The sequence below is a fragment of the Rhinoraja longicauda genome, chromosome 26, assembly GCF_053455715.1.
Source record: "Rhinoraja longicauda isolate Sanriku21f chromosome 26, sRhiLon1.1, whole genome shotgun sequence".
Lineage (NCBI taxonomy): Eukaryota > Metazoa > Chordata > Chondrichthyes > Rajiformes > Arhynchobatidae > Rhinoraja > Rhinoraja longicauda.
The window spans coordinates 21,651,865-21,671,034 of record NC_135978.1 but is presented as its reverse complement, the minus strand read 5'-3'; the positions used below and the strand labels follow the sequence as shown (position 1 = coordinate 21,671,034).

At 55.9% G+C, this 19,170-nt stretch overlaps 2 protein-coding genes across 2 annotated transcripts; one reads left to right on the top strand and one right to left on the bottom strand.

Annotated features, from left to right (window-relative positions):
• Positions 1-992: 992 nt before the first annotated feature.
• LOC144606167 (sulfurtransferase Alvin_2599-like) lies at positions 993-17,950 on the bottom strand. Its single transcript, XM_078421994.1, has 5 exons — positions 17,743-17,950; positions 9,109-9,237; positions 7,826-7,962; positions 6,973-7,081; positions 993-4,926 (listed from the first exon to the last, which is right to left on the bottom strand). Exons 3-5 carry the CDS (start codon positions 7,934-7,936, stop codon positions 4,661-4,663), a joined length of 486 nt encoding a protein of 161 aa, XP_078278120.1. The 5' UTR covers positions 7,937-7,962; positions 9,109-9,237; positions 17,743-17,950; the 3' UTR covers positions 993-4,660.
• On the top strand, positions 9,991-13,795 carry med31 (mediator complex subunit 31). Its single transcript, XM_078421995.1, has 4 exons — positions 9,991-10,225; positions 11,151-11,225; positions 11,839-11,935; positions 12,509-13,795. The coding sequence occupies exons 1-4, from the start codon at positions 10,195-10,197 to the stop codon at positions 12,699-12,701; spliced, it is 396 nt and encodes a 131-aa protein (XP_078278121.1). The 5' UTR covers positions 9,991-10,194; the 3' UTR covers positions 12,702-13,795.
• Positions 17,951-19,170: the final 1,220 nt, after the last annotated feature.

Genomic DNA, 19,170 nt, shown 5'->3' with positions numbered 1-19,170 from the left:
GTGACATTGTTTACCGTGGGGAGACTGGTGCACGGACAGATACCACACGGTCCGTGACAGAGGCAGAGCCAGGTCCAAGGACACGGACCACACCACGGTTGGGAGTCTCTCCCTGCTGCAACTTCTTCCACCTTCTCAGCCGTCGTGGTCTCCACCCGCCGGCCAGCCACCATCCTCGGCCTGTTCCACCGCTGAGGTCGTCTCCTCGGGCCGCGCTCTGCCAGGAACTTCCCCCTTGACCTGCCCGCCCTGGGTAAGGTTGCCAACTTCCTCAATCCCAAGCAAAGATAATAGAGCAGAGCAAGATAGACCACTCGACCCTAAAAACCAATAGTATGTCATGGCGCCATTTTATTAGGTAGAAACTTGCAGAAACATTTTAAAAGAAAAATAACAAAAAGCTGTGAATTGATAGAGGAGATATATTCTGCATTTTAATGGTAAAATCACACACATTGTTCCCCGAAAACACTGATTACACTGCGAGAGGGAAAGCGAACGGCGGGTTTTGCTTACTAAATGTATGTAGGTATGTAGGTTAATTGGCTGGGTAAATGTAAATGTAAATGTAAATGTAAAAATTGTCCCTAGTGGGTGTAGGATAGTGTTAATGTACGGGGATCACTGGGCGGCACGGACTTGGAGGGCCGAAAAGGCCTGTTTCCGGCTGTATATATATGATATGATGATATGATGATAAAATGGCGGACGTTACGCTCCTTTGCGTACTACACTTGCGACTTCGATGGAGTGGTCCATCTTGCTCCTCTAGTATCTTTGCTCCCAAATACGGGAGAAGGTGACGTCACCACCCCGCATGACCTGACCCAGCCAGCGGCCACGTGCTCCCGCTCCACCAATGGCGGCCGCCATTGGTGGAGCGGAAGCACGTGATCGCTGGCTGGGTCTGGTCACGTGGGGCGGTGACGTCGCCCTCTGTCCCTTATTTGGTGAGCGAGGAAGTTGGCAACCCTACTAACACGGGACGCTAATTCAGCCCAAAAATGCGGGATGTCCCGACTCATACGGGACAGTTGGCAACTGGGTGACGCTGCAGGAGCACAGCTCCACACGGTGCAGTGCAGCCCTCCCTTCTCCACTGCAACAGCGTGGCGACCAAAGATACTAGAGGAGCAAGATGGACCACTCCGTCGAAATTGCCTATAATGAAGTGCAGCACGCAAAGAAGCGTAACGGCAGCCATTTTAGTAAGCAAAGCCCGCCATTCGCTATGCCTCTCGTAGTGTAATCAGTGTTTTGGGGAACAGAATGTGTGACGATACCATAAAAATGCAGAATATATCTCATCTATCAATTCACAGATTTTTGTTATTTATCTTTTTTAATGTTTCTGCAAGTTTCTGCCAACTAGAATGGCGCCATGGCATTCTACGGTTTTTAGGGTCGAGTGGTCTATCTTGCTCTGCTCTATTATCTTTGGGTACAACGGTGTCACTGCCCAGTGGAGTGTACCTCACCTCTGATGGTGTTCAGGATTGGAATACCCCTCCACCCGGGAAGATGGGGAGGGGCGCCATGAACTTGAAGGGCTGTGGTCCTTTTGGTGAAGGTGCCCCCACTGTGCTGTTAGGGAGAGAGGTGTAGGAACTTAGACCCAGTGGTGGTGAAGGTGCCCCCACTGTGCTGTTAGGGAGAGAGGTGTAGGTGAAGGAAGGGCAAGGTATCTCCGAGTCAGCCCTCCCTTGCCAAAAATGCCTACTGCTTCACCCAGGACACCCACCTGCCCCAGTAAGTACTTAAGTCAAGCAACGTTGCAAGAATTTGTAACTTTCTCACCCAGAAATCTACAGATGGCGAATCCTTGAATGTATTGGAAGCTGAAATTGATTTTCGGTCAGTAAGGGTTATGGGGAGGGGGAATCCACAGCAAAGCAGCCCTGATCTAATTCTCAATTTAGATTAGAGATACAGTGTGGCAACAGGCCCTTCGGCCCACCGAGTCCGTGCCGACACGTGATCCCTGCACACTAACACTATCCTACACACAAGGGACAATTTACAATTTTACCAATTTTACCTACAAACTAGTTCGTCTTTGGGAATGGAAAGGAAACCGGATCGCCTGGAGAAAACCCATGCAGGTCACACAGAGAACGGACAAACTCTTTACAGACAAGCTCCCGTAGTTAGGCTCAAACCCAGGTCTCTGGTGTTGTAAGGCCGATAGTCTATCGCTGCGCCATTCTGCAATGATTTAATATTCCGCCACCGTTTACCTGGGGCTGCTGTCTTGCATCTCGATCAATGACCCTCCTCACTCCCCAACTGGCCTCTTCTCAATGGGGGGAGGGGGGAGGGAGCTGAATCATGTTCCCTTATCCTCATTCATCCTCCATGGCGTTTGGAAGAATGGGATTTGACCTTATTCCAATAGATAAGACCCCATGGTGGTGCGAGGTGACTTAACAGGTTGGATGTTGAGATGTTTCCACCAGTGGGAGAGTGACAAAGAGGGAATCACAAAGCTGCCTGACCCGCTGAGTTACTCCAGCATTTTGTGATACCTTCAAGAGGGAGATAGATAAATATTTAAAAGATTGAGGAGTTGAGAGGTTTGGGGATTTGCGCAGTTGATCGAAGGCCACTTGGATTAGCCATGACCAGATTGAATGAAGGGATAGGCATGAGGGGCTGAATGGCCTGATACTGCTCCGACTGCCTTGTGGAGGCAAGATAGCCAGGCAGATAAAACAGCACAGGAACAAGCCCTTCAGCCCACAATGTCCATGCCGAATATGATGCCAAATTAAACTAACCTCCTGAGCACTTCAGAGACTGTATCTCTGGGAGTGTGGGCACCTTCAGGGACTGTACCCCAGGGAGTGTCGGCACTTTCAGGAACTGTGCCCCTGGTAAAGTCCACTCAGAACTGGAAGAGGTAATTACATTCAGTTTGAGTTTAATTCTATAACTTTTGGATTGGGAGTTCAATACTCCGTCACGGAAGGATGTCATCTAGTGCACAGCTTACAGCATTGGAGGTTACTTGTTTATTATGACAATCATGATGTTGATTTAGCCCAGAGATACCATGGTGTAAATATTCAGTGGTTACATGTGGCCCAACATCCGGCCATTGTGAAACAAACAGTCCTTTGTTAACCAGATAATGAACTCGTTCCCCAGCCCACACACCCGGACAGACCGAGGATTTGTCACTGTCTGCTGATTCATTGGCACATCGCCCCAGTCTGCCCCAGTGCTGTAGTGTACTCCCAGCTGTGCCGTCCCCTGCACCATGACCATGCAGAGAGCCCAGTGTCCTCATACCCAACCGTTCCAACGGCACCTCGTCCCACAGACCCCGCCCTGCCCCTCTGCTAATGACAAATCCTGCCCCTCTGCAAATCCTTCCTTCCCCCAGAACCAGTCATCAACTAAATCCAGCTCCCCTTAACCTCGTGTGGAGGAAGGAACTGCAGATGCTGGTTTGCACCGAAGATACGACACAAAATGCTGGAGTAACTCAGTGTCTCTGGAGATAAGGAATGGGTGACGTTTTTTGGTCGAGACCCTTCTTCAGACTCCTAGCATTAGAGTGTCCGAATCAGCCTCTGCTCCACAGCAATGATTTACGGCATGAAGCTGACAAGAGGGCAGAGAAGATTGATGAGGATGTTGCCAGGACTCGAGTGCCCAAGCAATAGTGAGGTGTTGGGCAGGTTAGGGCTTTATTCCTTGGAGCGCAGGAGGATGAGTGGTGGTCTTATAGAGGTGCACAAAATGACATGGGTAATAGAAAGGGTGAATACATAGAGTTTTATTCTAAGGGTAGAGGAATTGACAACTAGAGGTCACCGGTTTAAGATGCAATGGGAAAGATGTACTACCTGAGGGGCAACTTTTTAACTCACTGTTGGCTATGTGGAATGAGCTGCTGGAGAAGGTAGTTGAAGCAGGTAAAACAACATTTGAAAGGCATTTGGATAGGAACATGGATAGGAAGGATTTAATGGGAGATGGGCAAAACGTGGCAAATAGGACTAGCTTAGATGGGACATCATCATGGGCATGGGTGAGTAGGGCCGATTCATCCATGTTGTATGAAAATTGTATGTTTAACATTGGGGGTGAATCACCAGGGGTCAGTGAATGACATTCCTCTCCTTCAGCCAACAGACCGACCAGCCAGAAAGTGCAGATCAAAATTAAAGTGAAATGAGTGGCTGTCTGACATTAGCAGAGATCACAGCGATAACCCTTTCCTTAAAGCAAACTCATCCCATCCTTCCCAGAGCACTGTTTCTGAATCAGTGGTCAGTCCAGAGGTCAGGGTCAGGAGTCCATGGTCGAGGGGTCTGATGATTAGGTCCAGAGGTCGGAGGTCCAGGATCAGTTGTCCAGAGGTCCAGGAGTGTGTGGGTCCAGGGTTAGGGGTCCAGGACCAGATGTCCAGGGTTGGGGGTCCAGGGTCAGAGATCCAGAGGTCAGGAGTCCAGGGTCAGAGGTCCAGGGTCGGAGATCCAGAGTTTGAAGGTCCAGGGTTGAAGATCCAGAGGTCGAAGGTCCAGGGTTGGAGATCCAGAGGTCACGGGTCCAGGGTCAGAGGTCCAGGGTCAGAGATCCAGAGGTCGGAGGTCCAGGGTCGGAGGTCCAGAGTCAGGAGTCCAGGATCAGGGGTCCTGAGAGTCTCCTTCTCTCATATCTTGGCCCTGCACTCACGCTGCAGGAGTGGGGCCCAGATGGCGCTGTAGGGATGAACGAGGGGGGTGGGCTTGCCCCCGCTGTCCACGATGGGCTTGCCCTCGTTGGCCCACTTCACCAGCCCCCCCTCCAGGTTGTAGACCCTGGGGCTTGGGCTGCCCTTGGCTCCGGCAGACAGGGCCTGGTCTAGTCGCTGTGCCAGCCGAGACGAGCGATACCCCACCGTGCAGTAACACACCACGTCCCGGGCAGGCTCGCTGGCTGCGGAGAGAAGGGGGGGCAGTGAGGGGCTGTCTGTGGGGGAGGAGGGAGAGTCTTCCTGTACCCCCACTCCCCATGGACCCGTGACCCCAAACCCCTCAGCACTGTCCAGCTCTCACCCTTCCGAATGCAGCTCTCTGATCCTAATCCACCCTCTCCTGTCCTCACCCCAGCCTCCTCAGCACCCACCCCTCCCACCAGTCCCCCTGCTTCTCACACCCACCCTATCGACTGCTCCCCCCTTCTGACCCTCCTCATCCCCTCATCACTCGGCCCAACTGCTTCAACCCCAACCCCCTCACCCCAACCCCACCCCCCCCACTCTACACCCTCACCCCCACCCCTCACTCCACACCCTCACCCCAACCCCACCCCCTCACTCCTCACCCGAACCCCACCCCCCCACTCCACACCCTCACCCCATCCCCACCCCCTCACTCCTCACCCGAACCCCACCCCCCCCACTCCACACCCTCACCCCAACCCCTCACTCCACACCCTCACCCCAACCCCCCCACTCCACACCCTCACTCCAACCACACACCCCCACTCCACACCCTCACCCCAACCCCACACTCCACACCCTCACCCCAGCCCCACCCCCCCACTCCACACCCTCACTCCAACCCCACCCCCTCACTCCACACCCCCACTCCAACCCTACCCACCCCCACTCCACACCCTCATTCCATCCACACACCCCCACTCCAACCCCACCCCCCCACTCCACACCCTCACTCCAACTCCACACCCTCACTCCAACCCCACCCCCCCACTCCACACCCTCATTCCATCCACACACCCCCACTCCACATCCTCACCCCAACCCCCCCACTCCACACCCTCACCCCAACCCCCCCACTCCACACCCTCACCCCAACCCCACCACTCCACATCCTCACCCCAACCCCCCACTCCACACTCTCACCCCACCCCTCCCCCCACTCCACATCCTCATTCCAACCCCACCCCCAACCCCTCCCCCCACTCCACACCCTCACTCCAACCCCACCCCCAACCCCTCCCCCCACTCCACATCCTCACTCCAACCCCACCCCCAACCCCTCCCCCCACTCCACACCCTCACTCCAACCCCACCCCCCCACTTCACACCCTTACTCCAACCACACCCCCCCACTCCACACCCTCACTCCAATCACACCTCCACACCCTCACTCCAACCCCCCCACTCCACACCCCCACTCAACCACTCCACATCCCCAACCCCCCACTCCACACCCTTCAGTACCCACCTTCCTACTCCAGCCCCCCTTTTCCTCACACCCACCTTGCCACTCTTCCCAGACCCACCCTCTCCTCCCCTCCCCCAGTCCACCCCGCCCCAACCCCACCACCCTCCCTCATCCTTCACCCTCACCTACCACCGCAGACCCCCTGCTCCTCACACCCCCCCCTCCCCCCCAGACCACCCTCCTCATCTGCTCATCCTCGGGCCCTTCACCCTCACCCCCCTCACTCCAACCCCACCACCCACCCCCACACCCTCCCCACCCGACCCCCTCAGCACCTAACACCCTCCCACACCTCCCACCGCAGTCTTCCTGCTCCTCGCACCCACCCTCTCCCACAGACCACCTCCCCCCAACCTCACGCCCCTCCCTCACCCCGATCCCCTCAGCACCCACCCTTCCCTCCAGTCCTCCTGTTCCTTGCACCCACCCCCCCTCCCTCCACATCCCCAACTGTCCCGTCCCCTCCTCCTCACTCTTTCCCCCTCTCACCCCTTGCCCTCTCACCCCTTGCCCTCTCACCCCTTGCCCTCTCACCCCTTGCCTTCTCACCCCTTGCCCTCTCACCCCTTGCCCTACAACTGCAGCCTTTCTCCCCACACCGCCACTGCCACCGCGGCACCCCCACCGCTTTGATTCCCTCCACCCCACCCCGACCTTCCATGGGGGAGTGGAGGTGGGGGAAGGTGGAGAGGAAGGGCAGTGAGGGTAGAGTGGAGGCAGCAGGGTTACCGGCTGACTGACCGGGCCCAGGAGAGTCTGGCGTGAGGGGTGGGTTTAGGTCGGGGTTGCCCACCTGTCAGTCCCAGGTCCTTGACCACCGTCTCCACGTCGCTGGTGTCCGGGTCGATGCGAACAGCTCCCTCCAGGTGACTGACCTCGTACTCGGCCGCACTGCGGACGTCCTGTAACCCGGGGGGACGAGGGTTAGAAGATTGGGTTTGGTGCGCTGTCCCTGTCCCAGGAGTGTGTGATGGGGTGGTGTAGAGGGAGCTCCACTCTCTGACCCAGGGAGTGTGTGTGATGGGACACACACCTGGTTTGCCACTGCCCATCAATGGGAAGTTTGAAGAAGTGTCCCAACCAGAAACAAACATCACCTATCCATTTTTTCCAGAGATGCTGCCTGACCCGCTGAGTTGCTCCAGCACTTTGTGTCTATCTTTGATATAAACCAGCATTTTATTACATAGTCTTCTGCCTCCATTGACTGACGATGGTCATCACTGCCATCTGCTGGAGGGGAGAAGCTACTGTCTCCAACATGTTTTCGAGATCTTTCACAGAGATGATTGAGTCCGCTCCAACCATCAACCGCCCATTCACACCATCCTACCCTGACCGCTTATACTCTCCCTACATCCCCATTAACTCTTCCCAGCTTCTACTCCTACAGTGGAAGTAAGTTACAGAGCCCAATCAACCAGAGTCCAGGCCCTGTTACCAGAGAGAAGTGGGCAGATGTGGGAAATGCCATTGACCAGAATCCAAGCCCCATTTCCCCAGGAAATGTGGGAAGGTTTGGGCAGTGTCATTGACCAGACCAGGCCTTGTTACCGGGGAGATGTGGGTAGGTTTGGGCAGTACCATTGACCAGACCAGGCCCTGTTACCGGGGAGACGTGGGTAGGTTTGGGCAGTGTCACTCACCAGCAGCAAGATGTGTCCTGATTTCTGTGCCAGCTGCTGAACCAGGGAGTCGGAGCCCATGTCCTGCACAGACTGGAAGCTGCTGCGGATCCACCAGATGACCGGGTTCATCCTCACCGCAGGGAGGCCGCCGGAAGCTGCCGGAACACAGGAAGGAGGCATCAGGCGAACTGCGGCTCCATGAGGAAGGGTCCCGTGGGAGATGTGACAGAGTCTCGCAGGTGACGCACAGAGATGTGGTGTAAACACACACAGGGAGCAGAGGCAGGCCCAGCCAACAGCTGCCTCTGCATAGGTCTCTGTTGGAGACACAGCACAGAAACAGGCCCTTCGGCCCCTTTGTGTCCATGCCCACCATCGGTCACCCGTTCACATAAGTTCTATGTTATCCCACTTTCTCAACCACTCCTCACACATTAGGGGCAATTAACCTGCAAACTCACCAGCCTTTGGGATGTGCGAGGAAATCCATCATAGTCACAGGGAGAACATTGAACCCGGGTGTGTGGCTCTACCAGCTGTGCCACCCTCCTCAGAAATGCTCGGCATCAGGTGTGGATGGACGGGGCGGTGCAGAAACACCCATCTCACATCTCTCACTGCCCATAGGTCTCCTCGTGGCCCCCTCTCTCCCCATCCTCACCTCCCCTCACTCTAAACCACCCTCACCCCCCTCATCCTCACCCCCCCCATCCTCACCCTCAACTCCCCCTCATACTCGCTCTCAACCCCCCTCATCCTCACCCTCAACTCCCCCTCATACTCGCTCTCAACCCCTCACCCTCAACCCCCCTCACCTTCACCCCCCTCATCCTCACCCTCAACCCCCCCTCATCCTCACCCTCAAACCCCTTCGTCCTCAACCTCATTCTCCCCTCATCCACACCCCCCTCGCCCTCAACCCCCTCGCCCTCACCCCCCTCATCCTCAACTCCCCCTCATCCTCACCCTCAACTCCCCCTCATCCTCACCCCTCTGACCCTCAACCCCCTTGACCCTCAACCCCCCTCACCCTCAACCCCCCTCATCCTCACCCTCAAACCCCATCATCCTCAACCTTATTCTCCCCTCATCCTCCCCTGTCCTCAACCCCCCAACTCTCAACCCCTCTCATCATTCCCTGCTTACCCTCAACCTCATCCCTTGTCCTCACACCCATCAACAGCTTCTACCATCCGTATATTTCACCCAAACTCTCCCCTTGGAACTGAACACCAAATCCTCCCACCCTCCTTCTCTCCTGAGCGTCCCCTGCAATTGTGGTGAGTGTCCAATGTCGGTACCTCTGATGTCACTTAAGAGCAGAGAGGCCCAGTCACAGGGTCGTACAGCACAGAACCAGGCCCTTCGGCCCAACTCCTCTGGGATTGGAGGGCTTGAGTTAAAACGAGTGAAGGTGGCTGAGGTGTGACCTGAAAGAGATGCATAAAATAACGTGAATAGTCAGTCTTTTTCCCAGGGTACGGTAGTCTCAAACTAAACGGCATAGGTTTAATGTGAGAGGGGAGAGATTTAAAATGATCCTTAGGGGTAACTTTTGCACACAAAGTTTGGTGGGGATATAGAATGAGCTGCCTGAGGATGTAGTTACGGCAGGTATGATAACAACATTTAAAAGACATTTGGACAGGTATATAGATGGGAAAGGCTTAGAGGGATATGGGCTGAATGCAAGCGAGGAGAGTTGAGCCAAAGGGACTGTTTCCAGAAAGAAAACCCACAAAGTTCCTGGAGTAACTCAGCGGATCAGGCAGTGTCTCTGGAGAACATGGAAAGACCACGTTTCCAGTCGGAATCCTTCTTCACTCTGAATCAAATTGTCACCTATTCATGTTGTCCAGAGATGCTGCTAACCTGCTGAGTTACTCCAGTACTTTTTGTCCTTTTTTTCGTAAAGCAGCAACTGCAGTTCTTTGTGTCTCCATCCATTACATTTACATAATCAGACTATCGATTCCAACTCTGGTCCTCCACCACTGGGGTAGTCCTGGCCCTCCTGCCCACTAGGGGGCAGCCCTGGCCCTCCGGCCCACTAAGGGGCAGCTCTGGCCCACTAGGGGGCAGCCCTGGTCCTCCGGCCCAATAGGGGGCAGCCCTGGTCCTCCGGCCCACTAGGGGGCAGCCCTGGTCCTCCGGCCCACTAGGGGGCAGCCCTGGTCCTCCAGTTGAGGGGGGCGGAAGTGGTCGACCCGTCGTACGTCACTTCCCGTGAGTGGCGGTGAGGACGGGGTTCGCAGCCATCCCGTCGACTGACCGCTTCAACTCCGCGCTGCTCCTTCGGGTCGCGGCGGGCGGGGGACAGCTCCGGCCGGCAGCACAGTCGGGTGCGGGGTGGTCCGGTGGAGACGTGGGGCCGGTGAAGAGAGACGATGGCCGCGGTCTCCAGCTCCCTGGAGACAGGTGAGAGGCTTCCGGCCATGTGACCTGGTTCAGCGGATCACGAGGGGGAGGGAGGGGTGGAGCTCGGGGGTGGGTGGAAGTGATGGCGGAAGGGAGGGGGGAATGTGGGTGAAAGTGGGGGGAATGGGGTGAAAGAGGGGGGTGGGGGGAATGTGGGTGAAAGTGGGGGGGTGCAGGGGGTATGGGGGAAGAGGGTGGGAGCAGGGGGTGGGGGGGGAATGGTGGAGGGCGGGGGAAGAGGGTTAACGGGGGTTGGAAGAGGATGGGAGCAGGGGAATGGGTAGGGGGAACGGGGGTTGGAATAGTGCAAGTAGGAGGGTGGGTGGGGAAGAGGGTGGGGGCAGGGGGCGTGGGGAAGAAGGTGGGAGTAGGGGTGGGTGCGAAAGAGGGTGGGGGCAGGAGGTGAGTGGGGAGGTGATGGGGGAACGGGGGTGGAAAGGGAGGTGTGGAAAAGCTGGGGGAGGTGTGGAAGAGTGGGGGCGGAAGAGGGTGGGGTGTGTGGAAGAGCGAGGGGTTGGAAGAGGGAGGGGTGGCGGGTGGAAGAGGGAGGAGGGGGGTAAGAGGACCAGGGGGGTTGATGGAGGAGAAGGTGAGGGAGCTGGGGAAATAGAGTTAAAACTGGACAACCGGAGGAAACCTATGTAGTCTCAGGGAGAACGTTCAAATGTCACATAGACAGCACCCGAGGTCAGGATTGAGTCCAGGTTTCTGGTGCTGTGAGGTAGCAGCTCTAACAGCTGCAACACTGTGCTATTTTGGATGGCCTATGGTGGATAGGAGAGGGAGAGGGGAAGAGTACATGTCATGGTCCTTCTCCGCTGCGTACTACAGCAGGTTACCATTCACGGTCCCAACATCGCGCGTCGTCGGTACTTAAACGGCGAGGTAGTTACTCTGTGTGTTTCCCTCCTCTGCCTGTGCCCAGAGGAACAGGCGAAGCTGCGATTCCAGATGGAGCTGGAGTTTGTTCAATGTCTGGCAAACCCTAACTACCTGAACTGTGAGTATCACCCCCTCTCCCTGCAGCTGGGTTGTTTTCTCTGGACTCCCGGCGACTGAGGGGAGACCTGATAGTACAATTATGAGGGGCAGAGATAAGGTAGACAGTCAGAACTTTTTTCCCAGGTTGGAAATATCAAAGACTAGAGGGCATTTATGGTGAGAGGGGCAAAATGTAAAAGGGAGGTGTGGGGCATGTTTTTTTTTACATGGAGGATGGTGGGTGTCTGAAACATGTTATCAGGAGTGGTGGAGATATATATTTAAGAGGCTTTTCGATAGGTGGATATGGAGGGATGTGGATCACGTGCAGGCAGAGGAGATTAGATTAACTTGGCATCATGTTCGACGCAGACGTGGGCCGAAGTGCCTGTTCTGTGCTGTACTGTTCTATGAAGGCAGCAGTGGTGTTAGAGGGAGTGACTCCTATAAGGAATGGGTGGAGAGGGCAGGTGGGCATGAGGGAATTTGGTCACAGTTGGTGCCCAGTGAGGGGCAAAGGTAGGGGACCAGGGGTTGTGGCTGAGGGGTGATTACAGAGCTGTGGGGCTGGTTGCTGTGTGCAGTACCATCCTCCTGGCATCTAATCGAGTGATCTTGTCCTGGTGCCACAGTCTTGGCGCAGAGGGGTTACTTCAGAGACCGCACGTTCGTCAACTACTTCAAGTACCTCCTCTACTGGAAGGAGCCCGAGTATGCCAGGTACCTAAAGTAAGTGCTGTGCTGCTCTATGTACCATGTAAGTGCTCACGCGCCGACCTGTGACATTACATTTTCTCCCCTGCACATTCGTCTGTTCCCTATCACCTCTCACTCATTCTCTCTCCCACACCTCCCCTCACTCTCTCTTCCTCTCCCTCACTCACTTTCCATTCCCCCTCACCCTCTTTCTCACTTACTCTCTCCCCCCATCTCTCCCTCATTCTAGACCCCCCCTTTCTCCAAGTCTCACTCACTCTCTCCCCCATCTCCTGCTCTCTCCCTCACTCTCTCTTTCTTCCTCTCCCTCAGTAACTCTCTCCTCACTCACTCATTCTCTCCCCCATTCTTGATCTTCCCCCCTCTTTCTCCACCTCCCACTCATTCACTCCCCCATTCATTCCCTCTCCCTCACTACTCTCACTCTCCCCTTCTCTCTTTCCCCCTCACCCACTCTCCCCTCCCACTCCACTCCCTCACGATCATTTTCTCTGTCACTCTCCCGTCCCTCCCTCTTCCCGCCCTCTCCCTCACCCACTCATTCTCTCTCCTCCCTCTTCTTTCACTCTCACTCTCTCTCCCCAGGTACCCCCAGTGCCTCCACATGTTGGAGCTGCTTCAGTATGAGCACTTCCGCAAGGAGCTGGTCAATGCCCAGTGCGCCAAGTTCATCGACGAGCAGCAGCTGCTGCACTGGCAGCATTACTCCCGCAAGCGTGTGCGGCTGCAGCAGGCCCTGGCCGAGCAGCAGCAGCAGAACAACGCCTCCAGCAAGTGAGGACCCGGCGGCCAGCCAGCCGGGTCGGAGGGGCCTCCCACAGCCTGGCCAATGCCTCTGCCGGCACATGGACAGAGACAGCACGGAGCAGGAGGCCCCTTCCTGTGGATATTTATAAACCTATCGGACTTGTGCAGTAATTGAAGTGCTAGGTAGACACAAAATGCTGGAGTAACTTAGCGGGTCAGGCAGCATCTCGGGAGAGAAGGAATGGGTGACGTTTCGGGTCGAGATCCTTCAGACAGGCTAATTGAAGTGCTAGAATCTGCGATCTGCTTCCTGTAGCCATTGGCTAGATTCACTGTTGAGAGTCTACACCAATAGGATGAACATCTCTTCAGAAGCTGTAGAACTTGTCTGGTTACCCAGTTGGGAAGCCAGAAGTGTTAGTCATTTGTAGAAGGAATTAGAGGAGTCAAAAAAGAGTTCCTGGATATCAGTCTGTTGTGAAAGTCTACATCCAGCAACAACTCACATCTGCCAGTCCAGCCCAGTCCTGCGCTATAGTTGTATAACATGGGTACAGTACTGGTGGGGACATGTCTGTCACTGTATAACTTGGGTACAGTACTGGTGGGGCATGTCTATCACTATAACACTGGGGTACAGTACTGGTGGGGACGGGTCTGTCACTACAACACTGGGGTACAGTACTGGTGGGGACGGGTCTGTCACTACAACACTGGGGTACAGTACTGGTGGGGACGGGTCTGTCACTGTATAACACTGGGGTACGGTACTGGTGGGGACGGGTCTGTCACTACAACACTGGGGTACAGTGCTGGTGGGGACGGGTCTGTCAGTGTATAACACTGGGGTACAGTACTGGTGGGGGCGGGTCTGTCACTGTATCTGTGAGGGCCTGTGATCAGAATTCCCCTGGGACAAGGCTCCCTGTGTAGCATTGGCAGTGGGCCAGCAGCGGTAGATGTGTTGGGTTATTTTGTAAATTATCGTAGATTTATCTATAAAACATCTGTGATTAATACAATGGGGTAGTTACTACTCAGATTCTTTGGGAGAAACCCAATGTGTGTGAATATGTGTGTGCACAGCCCCAGTATGTGTGTGCACAGCCCCAGTATGTGTGTGCACAGCCCCAGTATGTGTGTGCACAGCCCCAGTATGCGTGTGCACAAACCAGTGCTGCTGAGAATGGGAAGAATGAGGGACCTCACACAAGCATCTGTCCTGGGAAGAGCTGGCTCGGCATCCAGGACTCTGGGACCAGCCTCCTCTCCTCCTCACAGCTCTGACCTGTCGTGAATGTTGCCTCAGTGCAGCTACCCTCTTCCATCCCTTTTACTCAAGATCTTGACTGTAGCATTCCCACAAACCTGCACTTATCGACCTCCTGTACCCTCTGTCCCATCTCCCTCATGCTCGCTACCTTCTATTTTAAACTCCTTGCTTTGTGTTGAAGTCTCTCTGTAGTCTCGCCCCTCCCTCCCTCCCTATCCATGGTGTCATCTCCACCAGCCATGATTCACCTCCCTGTCTTGCCTCTCACAGATTCCTGGTCTTAAGCCACTGAGCCTGTGGTACAGAGCTGAGCTCCATGCATCCTGCCCTCTCCCCAACCTTCCATCTTCCTGGAACTTCCAGCTCTTCTGCCAGGTGTTGGGTTACTTGGCTTTCGACAACTGTGGGAGGGCTGTGGTGAGGGATTGAAAGATACAGCATGGAAACAGGCCCTTTGGCGGGTCCACGCCGACAGCCAATCACGCTAGATAGGCGCAATGTACTGGAGAACTCATGGGGTCAGTCTGAAGAAGGGTTCTGACCTGAATCGTGTCATATTCCTTTTCTCCAGAGATGCTGCCTGACCCATTGAGTTACTCCAGCTCTTTGTACCTGTCCTGCTACGTTACTCCAGCTTTTTGTGTCTATCTTCGGTTTAAACCAGCATCTGCAGTTCCTTCCTACACATTGTACATTGTACACGGCATGTTCTCCGGAGATGCTGCCTGACCCGTTGAGTTACTCCAGCATTTTGTGTCTGTCTTAGGTATAAACCAGCTCCTTCCTACCCATCCACACTAATTCTATGTTATCCCACTTTCACATCATACACGTTAGGGGCAATTTTACAGAGGCCAACCTCCAACCCTGCACATCTTTGGGCTGTGAGGTGAAACCAGAGTATTTGGAGGAAACTCGTCCAGTCACAGAGAGAAGGTGCAAACTCCACACAGACAGCACTCGAGGTCGGATGGAACCTGGGTCTCAGGTGCATTGAGTCACCCACTCGACCAGCTGTGCCACCCTTGCTGGAGGCCGAGCAAAGGAATGGTCAGATTCCTGTCTAATATTGAATCCTTGACCAGCATCGCCAAGACTTACCCGTCCGGCCCTTCCACAGATGCTGCCTGACCTGCTGAGTTCCTCCAGCACTTTGTGTTTTATCCTCAAGATTCCAGCACCTGCGGTTCCTTGCCTCATAGGACTCTGATTATTCTCTTAGTGCGGTTTGTGTTGTGGTTCTGTGCACAACGTAGCTGCTGAGGCTCATGGATTGCACCCGTGGTCGTCGTGCACTGCAATGTTCCAGCGTTGTACAGAACGTCAAGTCTCTTATTTTGTCTTTCCAACGCCAATAGACGAGAGGCTGTGTCCAAGGTACAAACTCGGAGAGTTAAACTTTAATGACAACAGCAGGGTTCATTAATAAGTAAACCGTTGCTGGAGAGTGGGGGGGTTACCAGTGCTGCTCCTATCGGAGTGCTGGTACCGAGGAGGCTGCATTTATGTAGAACCTGCAATATAAAATCTGTACAACGTGGCCAAACCTAGGTCGAAGGACGCCGGTTTAAATAATCTTCAAGGAGGTGTGAGCCGTGAAGGGTTTAGGGAGTAATTTCAGGAACTTTTGATCCAGGCAGTTCAGAAGCTGGCAGCTAACAATGTGTAGGAAGGAACTGCAGATGCTGGTTTACACCGAAGATAGACACAAAATGCTGGAGTAACTCAGCGGGACAGGCAGCATCTCTGGACAGAAGGAATAGGTGACTGAAGTCTGAAGAAGGGTATCAACTCGAAACGTCACCCATTCCTTCTCTCCCGAGATGCTGCCTGTCCCCCTGAGTTACTCCAGCAATTTGTGTCCATCTTCAATGGGAACTCTAAATACAACTCGGTGAACTTTACCACGAGGTGGAGGATGCTGTGATGAAAATCCGCTCTCATATTTGCAGGTTGTTGTTATGCCACAGAGAGTGATTCATGCCAGCGAGTCACTGTGAGCGCAGATGAATCACCCCATGTACTAACCCATTCTCACTGGCGCGCCCATTAACTCCCCAACTAACGACACTGGGGCAAGTCACCAGGCTGCAAACGGTTGGTGCAGGAAGGAACTGCAGATGCGGGTTTACACTGAAGATAGACACAAAATGCTGGATTAACTCAGCGGGTCCGGCAGCATCGCTGGAGAGAAGCAATGGGTGGACGTTTCGGGTCGAGACCCTTCAATTGGGATGTGGAAGGAAACTGGGGCACCGCCGCCGTGGAGAGAGCGTGCAAACCACGCCGACAGCACCAGAGGTCGGGATCAAAGCCGGGCCCCCGGAGCACCAACGCAGGCAATGGCAGGTCACGGCTTCCTCGGCAGCTGCAACCTGTCTCATAAAATCATAAGTGACAGGAGTATAAAATTAGGCCATTCGGCCCATCTTGTCTGCTCCGCCATTTAATCATGGCTGATCTAGCTCTCCCTCCTAACCCCGTTCTCCTGCCATCTCCTCGTCCCCTTTAGCCTGGAGCGTCGGGGGAAGAGAGCAACACTTCTGTTCTATTACAAACGAGAAGTTTATAAAACCACTAGACCAAGTGGACCCGTTGGGCCCAAACCTGTATTGGTGCAGCACCCTCTGCTCTTCCCCCTCCCCCACTCCGTCCCCCTCAACCCCCTTATCCGCCCTCCCTCCTTGCACCTCCCGAGGAGATAGATTTAAACTTTAAAATGTGAATAACTTTAAAAAACAACACCGATTTCAATGAAACGTCTTCCATTAGCACCAAAGGGACGACGGTGAGTAAGGTGGACCTAAAATTGTCGCGCTGTCGTGTACCATTTTGGCTGTAGTTCAGGAACAAACAAACAAACAAACGAGAGTTTTAGTATATAAATGAGAAGCAAAGATAGGGCATATAATCAAGCTTTTTCCCAGGGTGGAAATGTCAAAGACTAGAGGGCATATTTTAAAGGTGAGATGGACAAAGTTTAAAGGAGATGTGGGGGGCACATTTTACACAGAGTGGTGGTGGTTGCCGGGAACGTGGGCAGATATGATAGTGGTGTTTAAAATATTTTCAGATAGACACGTAGATGTGCAAGTAATAGGGGAGGGAGGGAGGGTGGGTGGGGAGATTTGGTTCACATGCAGGCAGAAGAGAATAGTGTAAATGTGTGGGAAGGAACTGCAGATGCCTGTTTAAAACGAAGATTGACAAAAAACGGAGTAACTCAGCGGGACAGGCAACATCTCTGGAGAGAAGGAATGGGTGACGTTTCGGGTCGAGACTCGGGTCAGAGGAAGACTGCTTGTGAGCGCTTAGAATGGACGTGGGATATTTGTGATTCAGGTCAACGACATTAGAGTAGGCAGTTCTGACACAAAATGCAGCGGTGGGATATCTGACCGCTGGGTCCAGCAGCTGGACCTCGAGTTGGTCGGGTTGGCCAGTGCGGGAGGGTGGGGTCAGGGCCGGGGGCTCCGGGTCCAGGGGACGGGACGGGACGTGCGGAGCCGCCTCATGGAGCCGGTGAGCGAGTGGATCCGCTGGCGCTTCCCCGCGGTGCGGAGCCTGGGCCCGGCCGCTCTGGAGCTGCGGCAGCGAGGGGAACGGGAGCGGCTGCTGCTGTTGGTGAGCGGGGCCGGGAACGCGCCCGGGACACCCCCTCCCCCCACGGGTCTCCCCCCCCCCCCCTCTCCCTCCACCGCTGGGTCCTGTCCCAACCCCTGGGACGCGTCCCTTGCTCTACCCACGTAATCTCTGTCCCAGCTGCATTCTCTCGACCCCTCATTCTCCGTCCCTTCACCTCTCACAGTCTCTCTGAGCCAGCGAGCCTCAGCTAGCTCTCGGAGCGACCCCTGTCCGTCATTGTCGTCGTCCCCCCCTCTGCGGAGGGTTAGCGGGAGACCCCCACATCGCGGTCGGTCCGCCCACTGACGGCGCCGCCTCCACCCGGACAACTGGGTGTAATGAGCTGCGTCTCCCCCCGGGTTATAGGACGTCCGGAGTGCGGCCGAGTACGAGGTCAGTCACTTAGAGGGAGCTGTTCGCATCGACCCGGACACCAGCGATGTGGAGACGGTGGTCAAGGAGCTGGGACTGACAGGTGGGGAATCCCGACCCACACGACCCCCCTCCGCTGCCTCGACCCTCCTCCCGCCTCGACCCCCCACTCCCCCCGCCTCGACACCCCCTCCCCCCCCGCGACCTCGACTCCCCCCCGCTGCCTCGACCCACCCGCCTCGACCCCCCCTCCCCCCCCGCCTCCACTCCCCCTCCCCCCGCCTCGACTCCCCCTCCCCCCCGCCTCGACTCCCCATCCCCCCGCCTCGACTCCCCCTCCCACCCCCGCCTCCCCCTCCCACCCCCTCCTCGACTCCCCCTCCCACCCCCGCCTCGACTCCCCCTCCCACCCCCGCCTCGACTCCCCCTCCCACCCCCGCCTCGACTCCCCCTCCCACCCTCGCCTCGACTCCCCCTCCCACCCCCGCCTCGACTCCCCCTCCCCCCGCCTCGACTCCCCCTCCCACCCTCGACTCCCCCTCCCACCCCCGCCTCCCCCTCCCACCCCCTCCTCGACTACCCCTCCCAACCCCGCCTCGACTCCCCCTCCCACCCCCGCCTTCCCCCTCCCACCCCCTCCCACCCCCGCCTCGACTCCCCCTCCCACCCCCGCCTCGACTCCCCCTCCCACCCCCGCCTCGACACCCCCTCCTACCCCCGCCTCGACCCCCCCTCCTACCCCCGCCTCGACTCCCCCTCCCACCCCCGCCTCGACTCCCCCTCCCACCCCCGCCTCGACTCCCCCTCCCACCCCCGCCTCGACTCCCCCTCCCACCCCCGCCTCGACTCCCCCTCCCACCCCCGCCTCGACTCCCCCCCCCCCCCCGCTGCCTCGACTCCCCCTCCCACCCCCGCCTCGACTCCCCCCCCCCCCCTCGCTGCCTCGTCCCACACACACCTCGACTCTGAGGGTGGTGAATCTGTGGAATTATTTGCCACAGGCCAAGTCAATGGATTTTTTATTAAGGCTGAGATAGTCTTGATTAGTGCGGGTATCAGGGGTAATGGGGAGAAGGCAGGAGAATGGCGTTAGGAGAGAGAGACAGATCAGCCATGATTGAATGGCTTGATGGGCCGAATTAACTAACTCTGCCCCTATCACTTATGAACCCTCACTCCCCCCACCCCACACACACACTAACCCTTATTAGGGGACGGGTCTCACACACAC